This window comes from Pogona vitticeps, chromosome 2 (assembly GCF_051106095.1).
Source record: "Pogona vitticeps strain Pit_001003342236 chromosome 2, PviZW2.1, whole genome shotgun sequence".
Lineage (NCBI taxonomy): Eukaryota > Metazoa > Chordata > Lepidosauria > Squamata > Agamidae > Pogona > Pogona vitticeps.
This window is the reverse complement of record NC_135784.1, coordinates 310812988-310835189: the sequence shown is the minus strand read 5'-3', so window position 1 is coordinate 310835189 and position 22202 is coordinate 310812988. Positions and strand designations below refer to the sequence as shown.

Here is a 22202-nt window from a genome sequence, read left to right as displayed (position 1 = left end):
ACCTACGCAAGCAGGGGTGTCTATACCTTCCTGACACGTCTTCTATGAGTTTTGTTTTGCACTTGATTGATGTCTTTTTGAAGGAACCTGCCCTTCTAGAGAGAAAGAGAGACTGTCAGGTCACCTAGCTCAAAGATAAGCAAAACATGACCAACCAGATCATATTGAATTGTAGCTCCCATTATATTTAGCCACCATGGCCAGTGTTAAGGACAGCTGGGAGTTTCAGTCCAGTAACACTGGAAAGCCACACTTTGCCCACCCCTTGTTTGTTTGTTTGTTTGATATACCGCCCATCTGGCCGGCAGTGACTCTACTCTCCTTTGCTGTTGTATCCACTGAAGGGCAATGGCTCTCCGTGGCCTCAGGCAGCACCTCTTTGGTCCCCCATCACATACCTGATTCATTGATGATGTTATCCAGGTTTTTCCTAAGACCCATACGATGCAAGGCTTACCTTAGTAAAAACAATGACAAAATCCATGCCTTTTCCAGGCTTTTTTTGTCCGTCCTGAAACCATGGTTTGTTCCAGGGGAGCAGAGCTTAGCACTACAGGGCTTCTTATGAAGTCAATCATTTCGACATTCAGAACTTCCGGGTCTGTAGCTTTTCAATTAGATTTAAACTGGTTGAGAAATAAACTATCATAAAGTAGCTCTAGGAAACAGATTTCCTATGCCAGTTAAGGAGGAGTCCTGTGGTTCTTCAAGGACTAAAGCATTTTACTTGGCATGAGGCACTAAAGCCCTTGTGCAGCTAATGAAGTGGACTGCAGTCCACAAAGCGTCTCTTATAAACTGAAGGTTTGACCTCTGCATTTTAGGACCTAGAAACACAAACTTTTCCAAAGTTCTGATTTCCCAAATTAAATATCTGGGTAAGTTACCTCTCACAGGGCAGTGCTGGCTGCAGGATGATGGGAGCTTTAATTCAAAAAGCATTTCCTGAGGGATTGATTCTTTGAGGTGTATTTTTCTTACTGAAATGGCAGAAGCAATGGGAGCTAGTGACTGATTTCAGGAGGGCTGTGAATCCCCTCCAGGTCCTAGTCTGTACTTTACCCAATAAAACCCAGAGTGGGTTCACATTTTCCTGAAACTGAAAGTCACTAGCCATCTCTGGGTACAAGTTAGAAATACAAAATACAGCACACTATACTATTGATGTCATAACTTACATAACTGGCCAGACTGGTTAAGTGATTCTGGGAGTCATGGCCCTCTTAATTAAAAAAACAAAACAAAACCAAGAGGAGGAAACAGTAGTATTTTTCATGTTTAGGTTACACCTAACTGGTTAGGTTATTCCGTGCCTGGCCATAGCTAGCTGAGTGATTGTGGATGTTGTAATCCTCTTATTGAAACAAGCAGAGCTAGAAATACAAAATTTTGCATGAAAAGATACGAGAAAACATATAGCAACTCCCTTCTTACTGGTAATGATACAATAAAACTCTGGACATGAATTTTCTCTTGGATACTGACAGTAAGTCCTGGAAGCACTGTATAAAAGATGCAAACAGGAATGTGTTTGACAGAATCCAGAATTCTGTGTCGAGTTCAACATTGTCTATTCTGCATACAGCGGACAAAGAAAGACTCAGGGACCTCAATGAACAATACAAGAGAGACTTGGATCCTTGCAAAGGAGGAAGCATAAAAAAATTGCCTTGCAGGATCAGACCCGAGGTGTACATAATTGCTTTGCTTGGTCGGACTTGCACAAAAAATGCAGGTCTTTCTAGAGATGGCATCTACCTTGCCGAAATCCTTGATCAGGATGATCAACCCAGGCCTGTTCATCTTTATTGGCTTGGAAATGTGCAGTCAAATCACTCTGGTTCCAGCAGCCGTTCACCGGGAGTTTTCACCTGTAATTTTAATTCTAGTTCATGGCTGTGTTGCATTATTTCTACAGCTCGTGTTTCACTTTACTGGGATAACATGAATAGCTTTAAGGAAGCCATGCTAATAGCACAATACCAGGAAGATAGCTGTCCTCTCTTGCTCGAAAACTGGAAATAGGTGGTCGGCACTCACCCGTATGGAGATGCAATCTCATCTGTTAAGGGCGCAAAAATGATAAAATCCCAGTATAACTTCCACTCCATTGGGTTTTCTTTAGTATTAGTGAAATGTATTCATCCCTAAAATTACACGGCAATATTTGGAACAATAGACCCATAGTTCTGCTTTGCTTTAGCAGTGCAGTAACACTTGTTCTTGCTTATTGGGACTCTGCATCTCTGTCTCAGTTCACTTTTATCCCAAATCTGTTGTACGTGACTGTTGCAATTATTGATTTCCTCTTCACTGTACAGAACACACAATAAATTAAAAAAAAAAGTCATTTGTTTTTATTAAACAGGTGGATTACAATGTTTATAACTGCAGGAACATACCTCACAGGCCTTTTATATGTCTTGCAGTGTCTCAGAGGCATTTACAGACTGCTTTTGCCTCACTTCTGTGTCTCCCTGAACATGGACAGTTCACAACTAGTTGAGATTGGCATGCTGTTGTTGTTGTTTAGTCCTTAAGTCATGTCTGACTCTTCATGACCCCATGGACCAGAGCACGCCAGGCCCTCCTGTCTTCCACTGCATCCCAGAGTTGGATCAAATTCATGTTGGTCACTTCAATGACTGTCCATCCATCTAGTCCTCTGTCGTCCCCTTCTCCTCTTGCCTTCACTCTTTCCCAACATCAGGGGCTTTTCCAGGGAGTTTCCTCTTCTCATGAGGTGGCCAAAGTATTGGAGCCTCAGCTTCAGGATCTGACCTTCCAGTGATCACTCAGGGTTGATTTCCTTCAGAACGGATAGGTTTGTTCTCCTTGCAGTCCAGGGGACTCTCAAGAGCCTCCTCCAGCACCACAATTCAAAAGCATCAATTCAAAAGGCATGTTCGTTCGTTCGTTTAGTCGTTTTGTCGTGTCTGACTCTTCGTGACCCCATGGACCAGAGCACGCCAGGCCCTCCTATCTTCCACTGCCTCCCGGAGTTGTGTCAAATTCATGTTGGTTGCTTCGCAGACACTGTCCAGCCATCTCATCCTCGGTCGTCCCCTTCTCCTTTTGCCTTCACACTTTCCTAACATCAAGGTCTTTTCCAAGGAGTCTTCTCTTCTCATGAGATGGCCAAAGGACTGGAGCCTCAGCTTCAGGATCTGTCCTTCCAGTGAGCACTCAGGGTTGATTTCCTTCAGAACGGATAGGTTTGTTCTCCTTGCAGTCCAGGGGACTCTCAAGAGCCTCCTCCAGCACCACAATTCAAAAGCATCAATTCAAAAGGCATGAGGGCTCCTCAAATCAGGAGACAGGGCTTCTCAGTACCTTTCAGCCCCAACGCCTGCTTAACTGCTGGGTGTTTTCAGTCAATACCAGCATTTCCTTCCCAATAAGAGGTGAAGCTGAAGTGCTTTAGAAACAACCAAACACGGCAAATTTGTACTGGGTCTTAAATATGTGTTTTAAAGATACTGTATTGTATTGCCGCAAATGTCTAGAGATGGCATATTACAGGTCCTTTCCTTAACCTTTTCTCATATATTTTCCCACAGAGACCATTTCAGCCTAATAGCAGAAAGGTCGGGCTATACCAGGGGTAGGATGAACTCCCAGCCAGCAAAATACTTATGCTAACTAGAAAAAGGAATAGACTGTTCCGGGTGCGTCCACACGCTGGGCAGCAGATCTACTATATATAAAAAAGGACTCACTGGTGCCTGATCAAAAACACAACCTTGTCTACAGAATTAGACATAATGGAAACAATTCAACCTCCTTAGACCAAAGGCTAGGGTCCTTTGGGTCCCCTTATTGGGGGAAAGGCTGCCTATAAATAAAACAACTAAATAATTATGATCCAATGAGGATTGTGGAACCTTGGGTTCCTCTTCCTAAAAGTAGTTCCTCCCGCTAAACTTTTTAAGATAGTTAAAAAAAACAACAACACCAACTATGTGAAAACATTGCTGTAGCTTATATGAAGCTTTGAATTAAAAAGATAATTAGATTTAGATTAGGCATTTTTAAACTCCCTGGAAAAGACCCTGATGTTGAGAAAGTGTGAAGGCAAGAGGAGGAGAAGGGGACGGCACGGGACGAGGTGGCTGGACAGGGTCATCGAAGCAACCAACATGACCTTGACCCAACTCTGGGAAGCAGTGGAAGACAGGAGGGCCTGGCGTGCTCTGGTCCCATGGGATCACGAAGAGTCAGACATGACTTAACAACTAAACAACAAGGAACTGTCTCCTCTTCCTCTTTTCTCTGTCTCCCTCTCTCTCTCTCCTCCATTCATTCATTCACTCACTCATTTATTTATTTTGCCACCCATCTGGCCAAAGGCCACTCTGGGTAGTTTAACTTGACAACATATACACACAAAACATAATTAAAATACAATTCGACAAAAAAAGAAAATAATAAAATGCAAATGAACAGTGCATGCAAAGCATATAAAAAGAATTTGGGGGAAAAAACCCACATTTAGGACTTTTGAAAGGGTGGCCTTGATCATACAGGCTGGCCAGGCTGGATTGCTTGTCGGTTTGACTTATAGGCCGCCTTTCTCCCGACCAAGTGACCCAAGGCGGCCCCAAGTATATATTAAAATAATAATAATAATTAAAGCCACAATCGGTTAAACTACTGTACATGCTAATTAAAGTGCAAAGGAATAAATAAAAGCCGGCAAATCTTTAAAACTATCATAATTTTTTTAAAAAAAGGAGTCAGGGAGTCAATCAAGAATCGTCGTCGTCGCCGTCGTCATCATCATCATCATCATCCCACCTGGGAGCGGTCCCCACCGCCAGGCCCCTCGGAGGAGCGCAGCTCTCGAGACCAGAACCAGGAGAAGTTCCTTTTTTCTGGACTACTGTACCCATGCTGGTCGGAGAATCCTGGGCTTTGTAGTCCCCACAGTTCACTTTTCCAGGGAAGCGCGGGAGCTCAAGGACGCGGCCCCGGAGGGTCGCCATAGCAACCCAAGACACCGAGAGACAAGAAAAGACGCTTCCGGGTTGCAGTAGGACGAACTTCCGGTTTCCCCATCGCACGTACGAGCGGCTACCACCGAGTGCCGAAAGATAGAGCGGGGCGGCCCGGCGCCACACTTCCGGTCGGCCTCGGCCTCACTGAGAAGGAAAGGGCGGCTTTTACGATACAGCTGGGACACAGAGAGAGAGAGAGAGAGAGCGGCCACGGACACACACGAAGGCCTTCCTCAGCGGCTAGAGCGCTCTCTCGCTCTCTCAACCACGGACAGAGTCCCGCCCCATTTCCGGCCAAGCCTTTCCCGATTGGCTCCCCTCCCGCCGAGCTTCCGGTGGCTCAGCGGGAGGCAAGATGGCGGCGGCGGCGGCGGCTGAGGTGCAGCAGCTTCAGAGCCGGCTCGACGCTTTGGAGGAGCGCGTCTTCGGGACGGCCGGAGGGGCCGAAGGCGCCGGGAGCTCCCGCCAGGTAAACAGCTTCTGGGGCCTTTCCCTTCCAGGAAGGCCTTTCCGGGGACTCTGGACTCCTGCTCCCATCATCCCCAGCCGCCGGCCCTGGCGGCGGATGGGAGTTGTAGGCCAGTCCTTGTCTTGACTGGCGAAACAGAGGTGCCCGCCAAGCCTGGCCTGGCGAGCCTTCCAGGGCAGCCCCAAGGGCGTGGCAGCGGGAGCGTGGGTGGATGATGATTGTTACATACAGCACTGATGTTACCTGTCTGTCATGGGTTTGGAGGGAAAGTTCCATCCTATGAGGAGTGGAAGGCGGGACATCAGGAGGAGGGGCTGTACTGTATATATATGTGAAGCCTGTGTGGTGAAGTGAGGAGACGCTGGGATGTGAAGAAACAGACAAGAAGCAGCAGCTGGGAAGAAGAAGCTGGTGTGGGAGTCTGTGTGTCAGACAGGGTACTACTGTGTGTCAGAGTACCAACCTGATAGGTTCAGGTGTCTGAATGGTTAGCCAGAACTGATAGGTTCAGGGTCTGTGCTTCAAGTTAAGGGTTCTGTGTGAACCAAACTGTATGCATGTATGAATGAGACTAAGCCACGTTACTATATCTTATTCACCTGATCATTTTATTTTCCCTGTGTGTTGTTTTAAATAAACCTTATTCTTTTATTTGTTGAAAATCCATCCCTGGTCTGTGTGACTTCTTATAGGGAATGGTTGGTGGCAGCTTAGTTAACGTGTGGCAGATCCCAGTAGGTCTGGGTTTGTCACATTGATTGGTGTCCAGCGTGTGGGATACGACTGGTCCAGTTGTCCAGTGGTCCAGCAAAGCCTTGGCAAGAGTGCCCAGAGCAAGGGGGGTCTAGTCAGGGACAATCTGAGGCGCGTAGGTAATCTTCTAGGTGTACCTCACGGGGAGGTGCGCTAGTGGAAGAACGTGCCAACTGGGGAGACTAGATTAGAGTGCTCTGAGGCAGCCTGTTTTGGCGGGAAAAAAGCTGAGGCAAAACTGTATAGTAACAGTGATCTAGCCTGCCTGCTGAGAGGCCCAGCAGAGGGGGGTAGACTCCAACTTGCTACAGTTGCAAGTTAAGTGCTGAAGGACAGCAGCATTCTATAGGGAAAGCTGCTTCTGAGGCAAAAGGAAAAAAAAAAAAGGTGGTCGTTTTATTTTGAGGCTTGACTTTTTAAAGCAGCCTGTTCTGAGGGGGGATTATGCCCTTGACTCGAAGCCAGATGGCAGAAATGGGTGAAGTGAAAGACCCCCAGGTTAACCAAGGTTCTGAGGATGAATTTGGCTCAGTGCAGGGTGACAGCACGGGAGAGCAGAACCCAGAACTCAGGAAAATGCTCATAGCCCAACAGCATGAAGTTCAAATGAGGCCGTTAGAAATAGAAATGGAGAACTCAAAGGGGGAGGACTCTATTGAGTTTAGCAAATGGGATCAACAACTAGATCCAACCTTGCAGCAGTGCTTTAAGATGGTTAGCAATTGTCCAGTAACCCCTGAGAACCGTGAGAGATATTATTGTGAAGAAGAAGGCCTTTTATGTAGGGAGATCTTAATAAACTCCAAGAAGGAAAAATTGCTTGTAGTTCCTTCTAAATATAGAAAGAAAGTAATGGAAAAATGTCACACAGACACCCTATCGGGACATTTAGGGATGGCAAAGACTAAGCAGAAAATATCCCAGAAGTACTACTGGCCAAAAATGGGAAAAGAAATAAAAGAATTTTGTCAAAGCTGCACCACTTGCCAAATGAAAATAAATAGTGAGGAAAAATCCAAGAGGGATGATGACTGGGATAGGTATATGGAAGAGATGAAAAATATTGACAATATATTTAAGCAAATGGAAAATAGATATATTGAACAACTGAAAGAGAAACAGAGGTCTGGGTTTACTCTATTAAGGCAAGTTTTTAAGGATGCATACGGCATAGATGAGTTTTCTGAGGGAAAAGATTTACAATCCAAAGTGGCAGTGGATATAGTTTATGAGTGTGAAAGAAAGATAAAGCCACAAACTATTCTGAAACCAAAAGAAGGCACACAGGTTAAGGCACAACTTCAAAACCTGAATTATTCTGAAGAAAACATGAGGGAAACATGGGACCCTAAGTACTCCAAAGGGTTAGTTCAGAGCCCGCCAGAAATGGGCGGCCATTTTGGTGAGAAGCCCTCAGACATGAAACTAAGACCTCAGATTTTGGAGGGAAAACCAAAACAAGATGAGAAAGACTCAAAATATAGCAGAAAATGTTATTTCTGTCAGGGAAAGGGCCATCTAATCTCAGAGTGTGAGAAATTAAAGCAGCTAAAAGGAATGGTGCCTCAGGAGTCGAGTGGAACCAAGCCAAAAGCTGTGTTCTGTGTCCAGAAGGAGCAAGGCTCATTGTCACTGAGGGAGCCTGTTGCCATGGCTACTCAATCTGGAACAGCTACATCTGCTGAGCAGGCTGAGGAAAATGGTCCTCTTGTAGAGGTCAGGCGCTGCCTGTTGGTGAGAACAGATTCTCAGTTGTTTGAGACAGCAGGGGTGGACGTAGGAATACTTGACCGTCAGTATCGGGGGCTGCGGGACACTTGTTCCCAGGTGACCCTGTGCCATCCAGATATTATTCCTAGGGAATATGTAATCCCAAATGAGAGCATGAAGGTGGCAGGGATTGAGGGCCAGGTAATCTCACTGCCAGTCGCGGAGGTACCTGTCAACTTTCAAGGCTGGAGGGGAGTTTGGCGGCTAGCAATTTCATCGACTCTGCCAGCAGCCGTGCTCGTGGGAAATGACCTGGCTGAACATGTGAAACGGGTGCTAGTGATTACACGTTCACAAGCCACCACGGGGACAGTTCAAGGGGGTAATGATGAGCCAGAGACGGAAGCAGAGGGGAGTTCAGAAGCTGTGGTGGAAACCTTAACCACAGACAGCAGATTTGGACAAGAGCAAAAGGCAGACGCCACTCTCCAAAAGTGTTTTGAACAGGTGACTGACGCCCAGCTAACACCTGAAACCCCAGTGAGATTTCTGGAGAAAAAGGGGATTTTGTATAGAGAGACCCTGAGGAATATCTCAAAAGGGGGAGATGGGATCAGAAGTCAGCTGGTGGTACCTGAAAAGTATCGCCCCATGATCTTACAAAGGGGGCACTCTGACATGTTTGCTGCACACTTAGGGGTGAACAAAACACAGCAGAGAATCACACAGAATTTCTACTGGCCTGACATAGGGAAGCAGATCAGGGAGTTCTGTAAACAATGTGATGTGTGTCAAAGGCAGGGGAATAACCGCGACAGGACCAAAGCAAAGTTGTGCCCTTTGCCTGTGATTGACACTCCGTTCAAATGCATAGGGGTGGATATAGTGGGACCTTTGCCCAAGGCCACAAAGAGGGGAACAGGTTCATTCTCACCATTGTGGACCATGCCACAAGGTACCCTGAAGCCATACCCTTGACTAACATTGAAACTAACACAGTGGCAGATGCCTTGGTGGGGTATATGTCCAGGATGGGATTTGCCTCAGAAATAATCACAGATTTGGGAGCATCGTTCACATCAAAGCTCATGAAACGCTTATGGCAAATCTGTGGAATTAAGCACAAGGAAACCACTGCCGATCATCCTGAAAGTAATGGGTTAACTGAGAAGTTCAATGGGACTCTAATGCGCATGATTAGGGCTTACTTGGCAGAGAATCCAAACAATTGGGACCAGAAGCTGCAATCCCTTTTGTTTGCTTATCGATCAGTGCCACAAGCCAGTACCGGGTTCAGTCCGTTTGAACTTTTATTTGGGAGAAGGGTGAAAGGGCCCCTTGATTTGATCAAGCAAGATTGGGAGCAGATCACCCAGGATGACCCACAGGACGTTGTGACATATATAGACTCTTTAAGGAAGGACCTAAAGAGAAACCTAGAGCTAGCAGCAGAGACCCTGCAAGCTCAAAAGGTCAGAAAGAAAGCTTGGGATGACCAGAACGCCGGGGAGAGGCACTTTGACCCAGGGGAGGAAGTGCTGTGGCCTGGGCCCTGCAGAGAGAGCAAACTGCAGCTGGGTATCCCAGAAATAAAATACTTGGGTCACATGGTAGGGGGAGGAGTGATAAAACCCCTGGAGGCCAAAATAGAAGCTGTTCGTGATTGGCCTAGACCCAACACCAAGAAAAAAGTCAAATCATTTCTTGGGTTGGTGGGCTACTATAGAAAGTTCATCCCGAGGTTTGGCGAGATTGCGGCTCCGCTGACCGATCTGACGAGGAAGAAGACTGATGACAGCATCCCGTGGACCAGCGACTGTGAGGCGGCGTTCCAGAGGTTGAAGGAGGCGCTCGTCCAGTATCCAGTGCTGCGTGCTCCAGACTTCGACCGGGAGTTCATCATCTACACCGATGCGTCTAACAGCGGGGTAGGCGCAGTTCTGTGCCAGGAGGATGGGAATGGTGGCCGGCATCCAGTGTCCTACCGGAGTGGGAAACTTCAAAAAGGTGAGAGACATTTGGCAACCGTGGAGAAGGAGTGTTTGGCCATAGTCTACGCGATCCAGAAGGCCAAGCCTTACATCTGGGGAAGACATTTTATTCTGTGCACTGACCATTCACCATTGCAATGGTTAAAGACAATGAAAACCCACAATAGCAAACTTATGAGGTGGGCTTTAAACCTACAGGACTATGACTTTGAAGTGAAAGTGGTCAGAGGGTCAGTGAACTGTGTTGCTGACGCCTTGTCAAGAAGACCTGAAGAATGAAGACGGCGAAAGAAACATGGACTATGTATATATGTTGGTGACAAAAAGTTAAATGTACCTGTTTTTTTGAACTTGGTTTGTATGAATAAAGGTAAATTGATGTAATGTATATGGTAAATGTTTAAATGCCTAATTGCTATGGTTAACTTAGAATGTAAGTATAAGTAAGTATGATATGGTATGTATAACTGTTGTTGTGTGTTTTATCCAGGTTGTTTTTTGGGAAAAAGCACCTTAGCTTTCCCCCTACAAAACAACTTATAAAGAGGGGAGGTGTTACATACAGCACTGATGTTACCTGTCTGTCATGGGTTTGGAGGGAAAGTTCCATCCTATGAGGAGTGGAAGGCGGGACATCAGGAGGAGGGGCTGTACTGTATATATATGTGAAGCCTGTGTGGAGACGAGAAGACGCTGGGATGTGAAGAAACAGACAAGAAGCAGCAGCTGGGAAGAAGAAGCTGGTGTGGGAGTCTGTGTGTCAGACAGGGTACTACTGTGTGTCAGAGTACCAACCTGATAGGTTCAGGTGTCTGAATGGTTAGCCAGAACTGATAGGTTCAGGGTCTGTGCTTCAAGTTAAGGGTTCTGTGTGAACCAAACTGTATGCATGTATGAATGAGACTAAGCCACGTTACTATATCTTATTCACCTGATCATTTTATTTTCCCTGTGTGTTGTTTTAAATAAACCTTATTCTTTTATTTGTTGAAAATCCATCCCTGGTCTGTGTGACTTCTTATAGGGAATGGTTGGTGGCAGCTTAGTTAACGTGTGGCAGATCCCAGTAGGTCGGATGGGAGTTGTAGGCCAGTCCTTGTCTTGACTGGCGAAACAGAGGTGCCCGCCAAGCCTGGCCTGGCGAGCCTTCCAGGGCAGCCCCAAGGGCGTGGCAGCGGGAGCGTGGGTGGATGATGATGATCATCCTCCTCCTTCTCAGACTCCTGGAGGAGGAGGATCTGCAGAGGAGCGACTTTGTAATAGGCTAATGACCTCGGGCAGTGAGCTTCCGAAAGGGTTAAAAAAAAAGAGAGGGTTTTCTTAACAAAGGCAACGAGCAGCCTGTCTTCTCTCTTTATTTATATCTTATTTATATGAAATATTTCTATTCTGCTTTTCTTCTTCAAAAGGCGGCTGACATCCTTGAAAGGAAAATTTTTAAAGGCAATTTTTTATGAAAGGCAATTTTTTATGAAAGGCAATTTTTTATGAAAGGCAATTTTTTATGAAAGGCAATTTTTTATGGGAAAAAAGAATCAAACAAGTATTCTATCAAAAGCTTGTAAACAAAACCAATGCTGTTCAAAATCATGAACATCCACTTTCTGGCAAAAGAAAAAAAACACCTCCAAGCATCCTCCTGAAATGCCTAGAAATTTTGCAACGTTCTTTTTCCAGGAGGCATCGATTCAATTGTCATCTGTGGCAAGATTCCCCCCTTCCCCTCCAAAAAAAAAAAAAAAAAAAATCCTAGCAGGGTGAGCTCAGAGAAGCCAAAGACCCCCACCCAGAAGAGCTTAAGTGGGATTTAGTTTGAGACTTCACGTCGCTGCTTTGGATAGAGAAGGTTGGAAACCAAAAAGGGAAATAATTTTATGCCAATGCTTTTAGCCCAACTTTAGGTGCCAAACATCCTCATGTTAGTGCAAATTAGGTGTATTCTAAGAATCAAGCAGAGGCATCGCCTTGCCGACAAAGATCCGCATCGTCAAAGCTATGGTTTTTCCAGTAGTGATGTATGGAAGTGAGAGCTGGACCATATAGAAAGCTGACCACCGAAGAATTGATGCTTTTGAATTGTGGTACTGGAGGAGACTCTTGAGAGTCCCCTGGACTGCAAAGAGAACAAACCTATCTGTTCTGAAGGAAATCAACCCTGAGTGCTCCCTGGAAGGACAGATTCTGAAGCTGAGGCTCCAGTCCTTTGGCCATCTCATGAGAAGAGAAGACTCCCTGGAAAAGTGTTGGGGAAATGTGAAGGCAAGAGGAGGAGAAGGGGACGACAGAGGACAAGATGGTTGGACAGTGTCACTGAAGGGACCAACATGAATTTGGTACCAAACTCTGGGAGGCCATGGAAGACAGGAGCGTCTGGCACGCTCTAGTCCATGGGGTCACGAAGAGTCGGACACAACTAAAGGACTAAACAACAACAAAAGAATCAAGCACCACTTTTTAAAAATGAGTAGCATGATCTGAAATGGAGGGTGAGCCCAGTTTAGAAAATTCGCCATACCCTGCTTCCCTTCACCAACCCAAACCCATTTCCTCAAACACATGAGGTCGTCCTTCTGAATCATCCATCCATGTACATAAAGTATATATAGGCCATGTACATAAGCACAGATGGCCCTAGATGAACACTTTGGGGTATTATGATCCAGGAAAACTCACACCAAAACAAATCTGTTAGTCTGTAAGGTATCACAATATTTTGTCATTTGTTCCCCTGTGGACACACTTTTAGTTCTGTTACTATTCTAAGGTAGCCGAATACAGCTGGGACTTTGGAAATTACTACAGACACGGATCTGGTGAGATAAAAAATTGGCAGGTAGTTGAGTGTAAAAGGTTGAATGTTCCAGAAAAGTATTCCTGTCTCTGTTTTGCCATCTACTATAATGTTTTATTGTAGGTTTTGTATATACAGTATAGCAATTTTCTCCATCATCATCATCATCATCATCATCATCATCATCATCATCATCATCATTATTATTATTATTATTATTATTATTATTATTATTATTATTATTATTATTATTATTATTATTATTATTATTATTATTATTATTATTATTCCTCATTTCCCCCAACAATGGACCCAAAGTGGCTCACAACATTAAAATTCACACAATTTAAAAACACAATAAGTTAAATATTAGAAGATAAATTCATATATGATTTAAAAATTAAATTAAAAGTTTAAAACATGGAAAAGATTAAAATTATTTGCTGAAATGGGCTTCAGTGATTCAGTTCTAATTGCTAAAAGCAATTGTTAAGAACTTTTTTGGTATATATTTCATATTTAGAAATTTGGTTCTTTTTGAGTGAAGTTTTATTAGACTATTATTGGTGCTTTAGTATGTTATATGTTTATGTCATGACACTATGATTTTGTAAGCCACCCAGAGTGGTGTCCTAGCCACTAGATGGGTGGGATAAAAATTTAATTAAATAAATAAGTAAATAAAAGTAGGAAGGATGTGATTACACTTAGCCTGTCGCCTACATTACTCTTTGTTGAGGTGCCGTTTAAGACACCCAGCATGTAGGCAGTCTGCTCTGTTTTTAACAATATCTTTTTTTCTTCTTCCCCTAGATAGCAGATGGCTTAGTCAAAGTCCAGGTGGCTCTGGGAAACATAGCAAGCAAAAGAGAGAGGGTTAAAATTCTTTTCAAAAAAAGTGAGTACCTTTATGTTAACAAATTTTGTGTTTATAGGCTTAAGACGAAGATATTAATGACCATTGGAGACAGCAGATAATCTGAAGAGTTTGTTGTAAAGGAATAACATCTAAATTGTGACTGGACGGAGGTGCTGCAGGTTGGTAGAAAGTCATAGTCAGGAATTGGGGTTCAGCTTGTTCTAGAAGAGGTTGCGCTTTGCCTCATCGTCTGGGACTGTTCCCTGATTTGTTGTTGTCACTGGACTCCCAGGAATCAGAGGTGCTGATGTGGAATGCCTTCACACAACTCCACCTAGTGCGCCAGTTGCAACCTTTCCTAAGTCTACCTGACTTAGCAACCATCCTCCACACCTTAGTTACATCATGTCTTGACTACTGCAGTACATTCTACATTGAGCTTCCCTTGAATAGGGTCCAACATCTACAGGTAGTGCAGTGTGTGGCAGCTAGGTTGCTAACTGGTGCATGGTGTTGTGATCATATGACCCTGATACTGAAAGACCTGAACTGGTTGCCAGTTCCTTACTGGTCCCAACTCAAATTTTTAAAATTTTAATGCCCTAAATCATTTAGGGCCTGGCTGTCGTGGCATCACCTGTCTCGTGTTGAGCCTGTCCAGACTTTAAAATCTTCAAGAGAGGCCATTTTAAAAATGCCAACAGCTTCAGAAGACCAGCTCACCAGTAGGCAGGAGAGGGGGCCATTTCCAAGGTGGCACTCCCTTCCAAATTCCAATTTGCTTTTACTCGTGTCTGCTTTTAAAAAGGGAATTTTAAAAACCCTACCTTTTTAGACAGGTTTTTTTAATACTTAACTTGGCCTGCAGTGCTGTTTTAATCTGTATCCTTTCTAATGTTAATGTGTTTAATTTTTTTAAACAAGCATTTTGCTGAGTGTTTTATTGTGGAAGAGGTTTACATATATATTTTAAATGTCTTAGGCAAATGTTGAGTTTATCTTTTTATTTCTTCTAATAACTTTGTAAGCCACCTGGAGCACTCTCATTCAGTGGAAAGGCAGAATATAAATGCAGTAAATAAAGTGTTGCCAGGGAGGGTGGGTTAAAAAAAATACTATGCAGTCTTTTCTTTCACGGAGGTTGCTGTGAATGGCATGAATCATCTTTCCTCATAGGATGAGGCTAAGGATGTGGTTTTTGTAACCACAACCACTGTGTTGGTCTGCAGAGTAAAAATAAAATTTATTGCTGCTGAAACAGATTAGTGCAGTTGTCTCTCTAAAACTAACATGGAGGGAGAAGTGTAAATTTGCAAAATAAATACATTATTGGCACCTATGATTTTGTCCTCTCAAGCCAGGCAGAAATATTTGCATTTGTTTATATATTTTAATCCAGTGTTTTAATTTGTGGTAAAAAATCTCTTAAAATTAATATACAGTGTTTGACTTGTAATCTAGACATTTTATGCAGTTCAGATGCTCAATTTTTATGTGGTTTTACCTTATGGGTGGAATCTTATTATTCCCAAGTAGAGCAGTTCCGCTGAATGGGGTACATCTTATTGGCTGGAGCCCTTTTGGTTCATTACACTGTCAGAAGGCATAAAGTGTAATGTTTACTCACTTTTAGCTGGTAGTTAAAGAGTTCCTGTTGTGATTCTCAAGGGTGTGTCCTCTTGTTCCTTTGGCAGCTGCTTAGCAGTTATAGGGGACGTGGTGGTGCTGCGGGTTAAACCGCAGAAGCCTCTGTGCTGCAAGGTTGGAAGATCAACCATCGTAAGATCAAATCCACGCGACGGAGGGAGCCCCCGTCACTTGTCCCAGCTCCCCCCAACCTAGCAGTTTGAAAGCATGTAAAAATGCAAGTAGATAAATAGGTACCACCTCGGTGGGAAGGTCACAGCGTTCCGTGTCTAGTCGCGCTGGCCATGTGACCATGGAAACTGTCAAATGCTGGCTCTATGGCTTGGAAACGGGGATGAGTACCACGCCCTAGAGTCGTACACGACTGGACTAAATGTCAAGGGGAACATTTACCTTTACCAGCAGTCACTGTGGGGACTCTAATTGGTGCCTGTAAGTGAGTGAATGTCCCCCAGTTTGTCTTCTGACTGTGTAACAAACCAACAGGGTTTCAGCCATTAAGTTGATACTTGTTTAATTCATCATCCAGTTGAGACTAACAATTTGATTTCGTCCTATGTATTTTAAGTTTTGCTCTGACTGTTTTAGGTAAGTTGAGATATCAATTCATTGAAGAGAGGAGTGTTTTTATTCAATTCCAGGCAAGAGAGCTTGTAAGGAACGCTGGCCATATTGTCCCCATATTGCAGCAGATAGAGAAGAGTTTCTGAGAACAGCCGTTTGCCTCAGGCCATCTAGTGAATTTCTGGGCAGAGGTGAATAAACCTTGACCCACAGAGCCCACATCTTTGCTGCCAGTAGTTTCAGGAGAATGTGTTACTCATCCTAAGAGGTTGTAAATGGTTCTGTTTTCAAACATCCACTCTGAACGATACTTCTCCTATCGTTACCTAAGGCTAACATCCTAATTCTTTCTTGTTTTTTTTTTTTCAATTTCTCATCCAAGTGGAAGATATTATAAAATATTTGGATCCTCACTACATTGATCGAATGGCTATTCCAGATGCCATGAAGCTGCAGTTCATCCTGGCAGGTAATCCTTGAGTTGAACCGAGTGCAAGGAGATGGGAGTGTTAAAAAATAGTAAACAAAGATGTTGCTTTTTCAAGAGCCTTGCACTGAGGACTCTTAAAAACAATGCTTTGGGTATGAAAATCATACAGTTTGAGTTCATTTAACCAGTGTTTTTGGGTAGTAAGCCTGTATCCCCGTTGAACTCAATGGGGCTTATTTTGGAATAAGCATGCTGGGAATTCTACTGCTAAACGTTCTTAGTACATTTCCAGCAATGTTGGGTTGTTCATCTGCTCTCCTTGGGCATAGCCTGTGTGATCAGTGGCCTTTGAATGATAACGGTAGCTATTACGGTCTCCACTGAATACATATCCTTGTGTTGTTGTCTACCAGAAGAGCAGTCGATCATGGCTCAGGCGGCGCTTCTGGAGCAGGTGAATAGCCTGCAACCGTATCTGGACAGCGCACATATCAAAGGTGAGTCATTCCCTGTTCCTCGGCCCTGGCATCACATTCTCTGAGATCCTACCTCTGTTTCACTTTTCTCGACGGTTGCTGTTCGGCTCACACTACGCAGTGTTTGTGGTGTAATTTTGTGCCAAAGAAAAGGCCAGCGACACAGAGGAGCCCTGTCGCTGCCTGGAACGCTGTTGTGTGGGTTATGCTGTGCAACTCCAGTGATGTCATCAGCCTCGGGCCTTTCGAGGGAATTAAATGCTTCCCATCCCTTCCCTCCCACCAGGATCCAGGAATGCCCTTCATTTTAGGAAGCCTTCAGGAACCACAGGATTGAGGTAGTGAGTTATTTAAAGCTACAAACACCCCTGGTCCTGGGACTGCCGGTGAGGATTTACCAGCTTTAAGTCATTCTGTACCCTGTTCTGTGGCTCTTGGAGACTTCCCTAGGACAAAGGAGGAACTAGAGAGCTCCGGAATCTGGTGAAAGGAGGATGGGAAGCTGGTAATTCCCTCCCAAAAAGAGTGCAGTATGGCCCCAGCTGGTGATACAGTCAGAGCTGCATGGTATAGCTTTTGCTGACTGGATTCTCATTGCATCTGCGGAGCGCCACCCAAGCCTGCAGTGTGAAATCCATTGCTCATCCATTGATGCCGTCAGACATCCAGCCTTCTCTGGAGCATATGCAAGCCCACTTCTGACCCTGCAATGCAAGTGTTTCCTTCTCACCACTGACTCACTTTGTGTATATTCATGTAGTGACTCGGGGAGATTAAAGCACTCTGCACAAGCCCAGAGACTATGGCGCGCTTGACCTTGACTGCCGGTGCTGGGCTGAGCAAACGGCACTGACTCGTGAGCTGCAGTGGTTGAATCTATGATCCACGGCTATCCGAGAGAGAGGAGGGTGACCGTTGCTAAGAGCACATTTGGACCACCCCTTGTGACTAACCTTCTGAGTGCATCAGAAATGTCCCAGTTGGTCATTCCTGAGAATTCAGAGGCTGAACGTCCTCCTGTGCTCTGTTGCAGCGGCACCGGATCATGCGGCGAAGCTGCAGAGGCTTTCACAGATCCACATCCAGCAGCAGGTAAGGTGGGCTCTGAAGGGCTGCGGAAATCGGCTTTCCCTGGGGTTTTCCTCCTGATGCACACTTCACAGTTAAGCAGAAACAAAAGCAAAATCTTCCCAGGTTTTCAGAGCCGGACTAGAAGGGGACAAGGGCGCACAAGCCGGCATTGTGAAATCCAAACCTGACTTTGGCACTTCCAAGGCGTCTGGCTCTCAGGAGGAAACTTGGATGTCATGTTTGGGGGAAAAAAACATTCTGGGACTGCGGTTACTGCAGCTTCTTAGCCAGACTTACGCTCAGACATCTCCTGTGTCATACAATACTGAATCCTAGCCTTGAGGGTCACTCAACTTGCATTTCAAAGGGGGACAAGGCAGATGATGTCTACTCCTTCCTGGAATCCCTTCCTCTTCCCCCCCCTTTCTGTGCTTTCATGCAGAAAAGCCCCCCCCCTCCAATGCTCTGGGCAAGCCCTGCTCTTCTCTAGTGGGCAGGCTAGCCGGCGCTTCTTCCCCACCGTATCCAAGCTCACTTTCCTATGTGGCTTCCAGGGTTTATATCTGGGATTCAGACAGGCTGGTACAGCACAGGAGAAACACTGAAGTGCCCTTGTGTCATACCGAAGAGTGAATCATGACAGGTTGTACTCCACATGAGACCCCCGTCATGTTGTTCCTTCTATAGGAAACAGCGTTTGTAATATTTTTCTTTAGTGCTAAAATGCTGGCCTTGCAGCATGTCAAGTAGAGACATTTAACCGAGTTCTTATGGCCTTGCAGGATCAAGGTGAAGCCGTGACAGAGAACGTTCGACAGCTCCTGGAAGATTACAACAAAATGGTATCCTTTCTACCACCGTATACTTGTCTAGCATGTGTCAAGGGACATCTTTTCCATGCGGCCTGGTCGGGTCAGAGTTCTGTCTACTGCAAAACCGGGGGGTGGGGGGTGGAGGAGTCTTGTGCTGACTATTTTCAGTCTTCCATTGAAACCCTAAACATGTTTAGCAGGCTCTCTCTCCCTCTCCTGTTTCTGTTTAAGCCTGTTGCATGCTCTTCCTTTGTTCTTTTCCTTAAAATGATTTCTGCAGACTCTGCTCCTCTCGAAACAGTTCGTCCAGTGGGATGAAATGTTAACCCAGCTGGAAGCAGCAAAGCAAGTGAAGCCGGTACCTGAGTGAGAACAGGCCCAAAGACGGTGGCTGTTGTGCCTCTTTGTCTTCTCTCTCCCTTCAAGAAAGCAGGGCCCCCACCTGCTTCTGCTCTGAAGAAAGCCAGCCCCAGGCTGCCTGCATTGCCAAACAGCCCTGGCTGCCCGCTCCCTTGCCCCTTGGCTTAAAAGTTCCTCTTTAATTTATTCTTATTCACCTTCTTTGTTGGGAGCGCACCAGTTGTCAGGCAAATTACAGTGGACCACAATAAAATCCTTGTGACGCTCAATACAGAAGGCTTTTCCTTACATTGACTGGGCCATTTATTTCCTTGGTTGTGGAGTGGAGTGGTAAGAATGAAAGTCCATTGTTTTGAAGGTTTACAGCAATAGCAGTAATACCAACATGTGTATAGTGGTGCCCCGCTAGACGATGATAATCTGTTCCACTGAAATTGCTGTTTAGCGAAATCATTGTCTAGCGAAAAGCATTTCCCTATTGGAATGCATTGAAACCTGTTTAATGTGTTCCAATGGGGAAGAATCGTCGTTGTCTAGAGAAGATCGGCCATAGGAAAGCCGCTTTGCGAACCACCGATCAGCTCTTTAAATAGCTGTCTTGCGAAGCTTATATCCCGAAAACACCCGTTTTGCAAGCGCGGAGGGAGCTGTCAAAATCATCTAGCGAAAATCAGTTTGCGAAGCAGATACCAAACATTGTCCAGCGAAATTCCCCCATAGGAATCACTGTTTTGCGAATCGCTATAGCGATCGCAAAAAGTTAATGTCTAGCGAAAAAACTGTCATGCGGGGTAACTGTCTAGCAAGGCAACACTGTATTACATGCAGTAAAGCAATTTTAAAATCTCTTTAAAATAAAACCTAGCATGTTTGAGCTCCCTTTTACAACATCATTGTTATCGGCAGAAATGATGTCCTGCAGCACTTTCAGAAAACGGTAACTTCTGTAAATTTTTGAGAGGGAAGAATCTCAGTGATGCCTCTGTGGAAGAACCTGCCATGTACGTTGAAAACTCTGCCTAAGCATTGGAGACCTCGAATGGGGAAAACATGTTTCATGTAGTCTGGGCTAAGCACCTTCAACTGGGCTGTGGAATACCACACCATAATGATTTTGGGGACCCAGCTAGGCAAAGTTAGATCACTGGGATGTGTGTGGCCCAAAACTTTTGAACCATGATTAGGAGTGTCCTCATATACAGGGAGTCTCAAAACTGCAAAGTTCTGAATGCAAGTCTTCTGCTCCGCCAGGAGCTTTCTTGCTTGGAAAAGTTACATTTTTGGGGGCTGCATCTCCCGTCATCTGTTAGGCTGCATGGCCCTTGGATAGGCGGTCTGAGAGTTGATGGGAGTTGTCCTTCAAACAAGAAACTTAAAGTTCAAGGTGGAATAAATCCAAGATCCTGAATGCTGGTAGCACTCGAGGTGGGAAACTTTCGACCTTTGAGAATGGGTGGAAAAAGCTGTACATCATCTGGGAAACCACCAGCAGAAGGAAATACAGGTCGAATTAAGATGGTGGAAATCACATCATGACCCTCATCAGGTAGTGTGTGAAGAGGTGTTTCCATTCATGGGCCCGCTTCAAATGTCCCAGGGAACCACACGGCGCCTGTTGAGAATGGCTTTACCAAACAATAGGATTGTAAGGCAAGGGGGTGGCAGAGTAATCTGGGGAAGGCCAGGAGTGCTTCATTTGGACCCCAATCCTCACGGCTCTCCCTGCCATTTTGAAGCCCTTCCCCAATACCTGTGCTTCATATTCCTGGTATCAAAACAGGACAAAAGGTACATACTGTGTGGCACAAGTAGAGTTCAGGTACCTTTCCTTGTATCCGGGGGGGGGGGGGGGAATGTCTGCTTTAACTCAGGCAATCCCTCAAGTGTTGGACACTAGGAGGAGCAGCTGTGCCGGAAGACGCAGAACCATCGCAAAAACTCTGGGAACCTACTACCAAATAGGGAAACTGGAGACTGGAAGTCAAAAGTTACAGGTAACATGTAATTCTAGCAGAAGCCACGTTTTTGGTTTCAGATGCAGTCCCGCCGACCTGCCTGTATGAGAACAGAGGCTTGCAAATGAAATCCCACGTCCACATTCCCAAGAGCAGTCCCCAAACAACACAAGCAAAATTGCAAATGGGAGAGACGCGGAAAGGTGTTGATGGGACAAGTCAGGCGCCTCCAACAGTTAAGGGGGTTCCTTCTTGACGATGGGCTCTGCGTAATGCACAGTGTGGCCCCAGGGTGAGGCAGATGGAGCTTGCAGCTTATTTGATTTTAGCTTTTGTGTGAGCTGAGAAGCTGACCAGCTGGCAAGAAGTGCTGAAATAACTAAAACCCACTCTAGTGGCTTTAAACCAGCCTGCTATACAACTGCTTTTATATGTTCCAAGCATCACCTCCTTGTTGACAAGACAGTAGGTTAGGGAATGGGGCCCCTTCTGACAGTAGGGGAGCGCAGAGTTGAATTGGTGGCTGCAGCAGGAATAAAACAACGCATGGCTGGTGTTCCATGTACTGTCATCCCTGCAGCTGAAGGATCAAAGTGCTGTTGCTGTGAATTTCTACAATTCTCGCAAAAAGGAGGAAAGTGATTCTTTCCAAGAGTGCCATACAGGGTGCAACTGTGACATTCGGGAGTGGGACATACGGCTTGAGCATCATCCGGTCCGTGTGCGTTCAGTGGGTCCCAAGTCTAAATGATGCTTTCTGACTCTTGAGTTGCCACCATGAGCTTGTTGCCATGTCAAGTTACGCAGCCACTGTAGTGACTCAACAGGATTGCTCCCTCTGTTTACAACGTTGGAAAATACTTTGCAACCTGAATCTTCAGAAGGGAAATCACGAAGCCTGCTGCCTCGAAGCTTTGGAACCTGCTTTATTTCATTATCTTTCCACCTCATGTGGAAAGTGGTCTAGACCAGTGGTTCTTAACCTTTGTTACTCGGATGTTTTTGAACTGCAACTCCCAGAAACCCCAGCCAGCACAGTTGGTGGTGAAGGCTTCTGGGAGTTGCAGTCCAAAACTCCTGAGTAACCCAAGGTTAAGAACCAGTGGTCTAGACCAGTGGTTCTCAAACGGGGCTCCCCAGAGGTTCTTGGACTGCAATTCCCAGAAATCTTGGCCAGTGTAGCAAGGGGTGACGGCTTCTGGGAGTTGCAGTTCAAGAATATCTGGGGAGCCCCGTTTGAGAACCACTGGCCTCGGCTACTTATTATCCATGGCTGAAATCCTACTTAGGAGAGCAAGTCACCCTTGAGTAGGCCCA

At 45.3% G+C, this 22202-nt stretch overlaps 1 protein-coding gene across 1 annotated transcript; it reads left to right on the top strand.

The window, feature by feature from the left end:
- Nucleotides 1-4778: 4778 nt before the first annotated feature.
- Nucleotides 4779-19206, top strand: DCTN3 (dynactin subunit 3). The gene is made up of 7 exons (XM_020796458.3): nt 4779-5466; nt 13525-13609; nt 16164-16250; nt 16625-16708; nt 17721-17779; nt 18541-18600; nt 18851-19206. Exons 1-7 carry the CDS (start codon nt 5353-5355, stop codon nt 18938-18940), a joined length of 579 nt encoding a protein of 192 aa, XP_020652117.3. The 5' UTR covers nt 4779-5352; the 3' UTR covers nt 18941-19206.
- Nucleotides 19207-22202: the final 2996 nt, after the last annotated feature.

Excerpts from the sequence above, each read along its gene's own strand:
- DCTN3 (XM_020796458.3), top strand. The coding sequence starts at position 5,353 with ATGGCGGCGGCGGCGGCGGCTGAGGTGCAGCAGCTTCAGAGCCGGCTC. Across the intron at positions 5,467-13,524 it reads GCGCCGGGAGCTCCCGCCAG|ATAGCAGATGGCTTAGTCAA; the intron begins GTAAACAGCTTC and ends TTCTTCCCCTAG. Across the intron at positions 18,601-18,850 it reads TGGAAGATTACAACAAAATG|ACTCTGCTCCTCTCGAAACA; the intron begins GTATCCTTTCTA and ends TGATTTCTGCAG.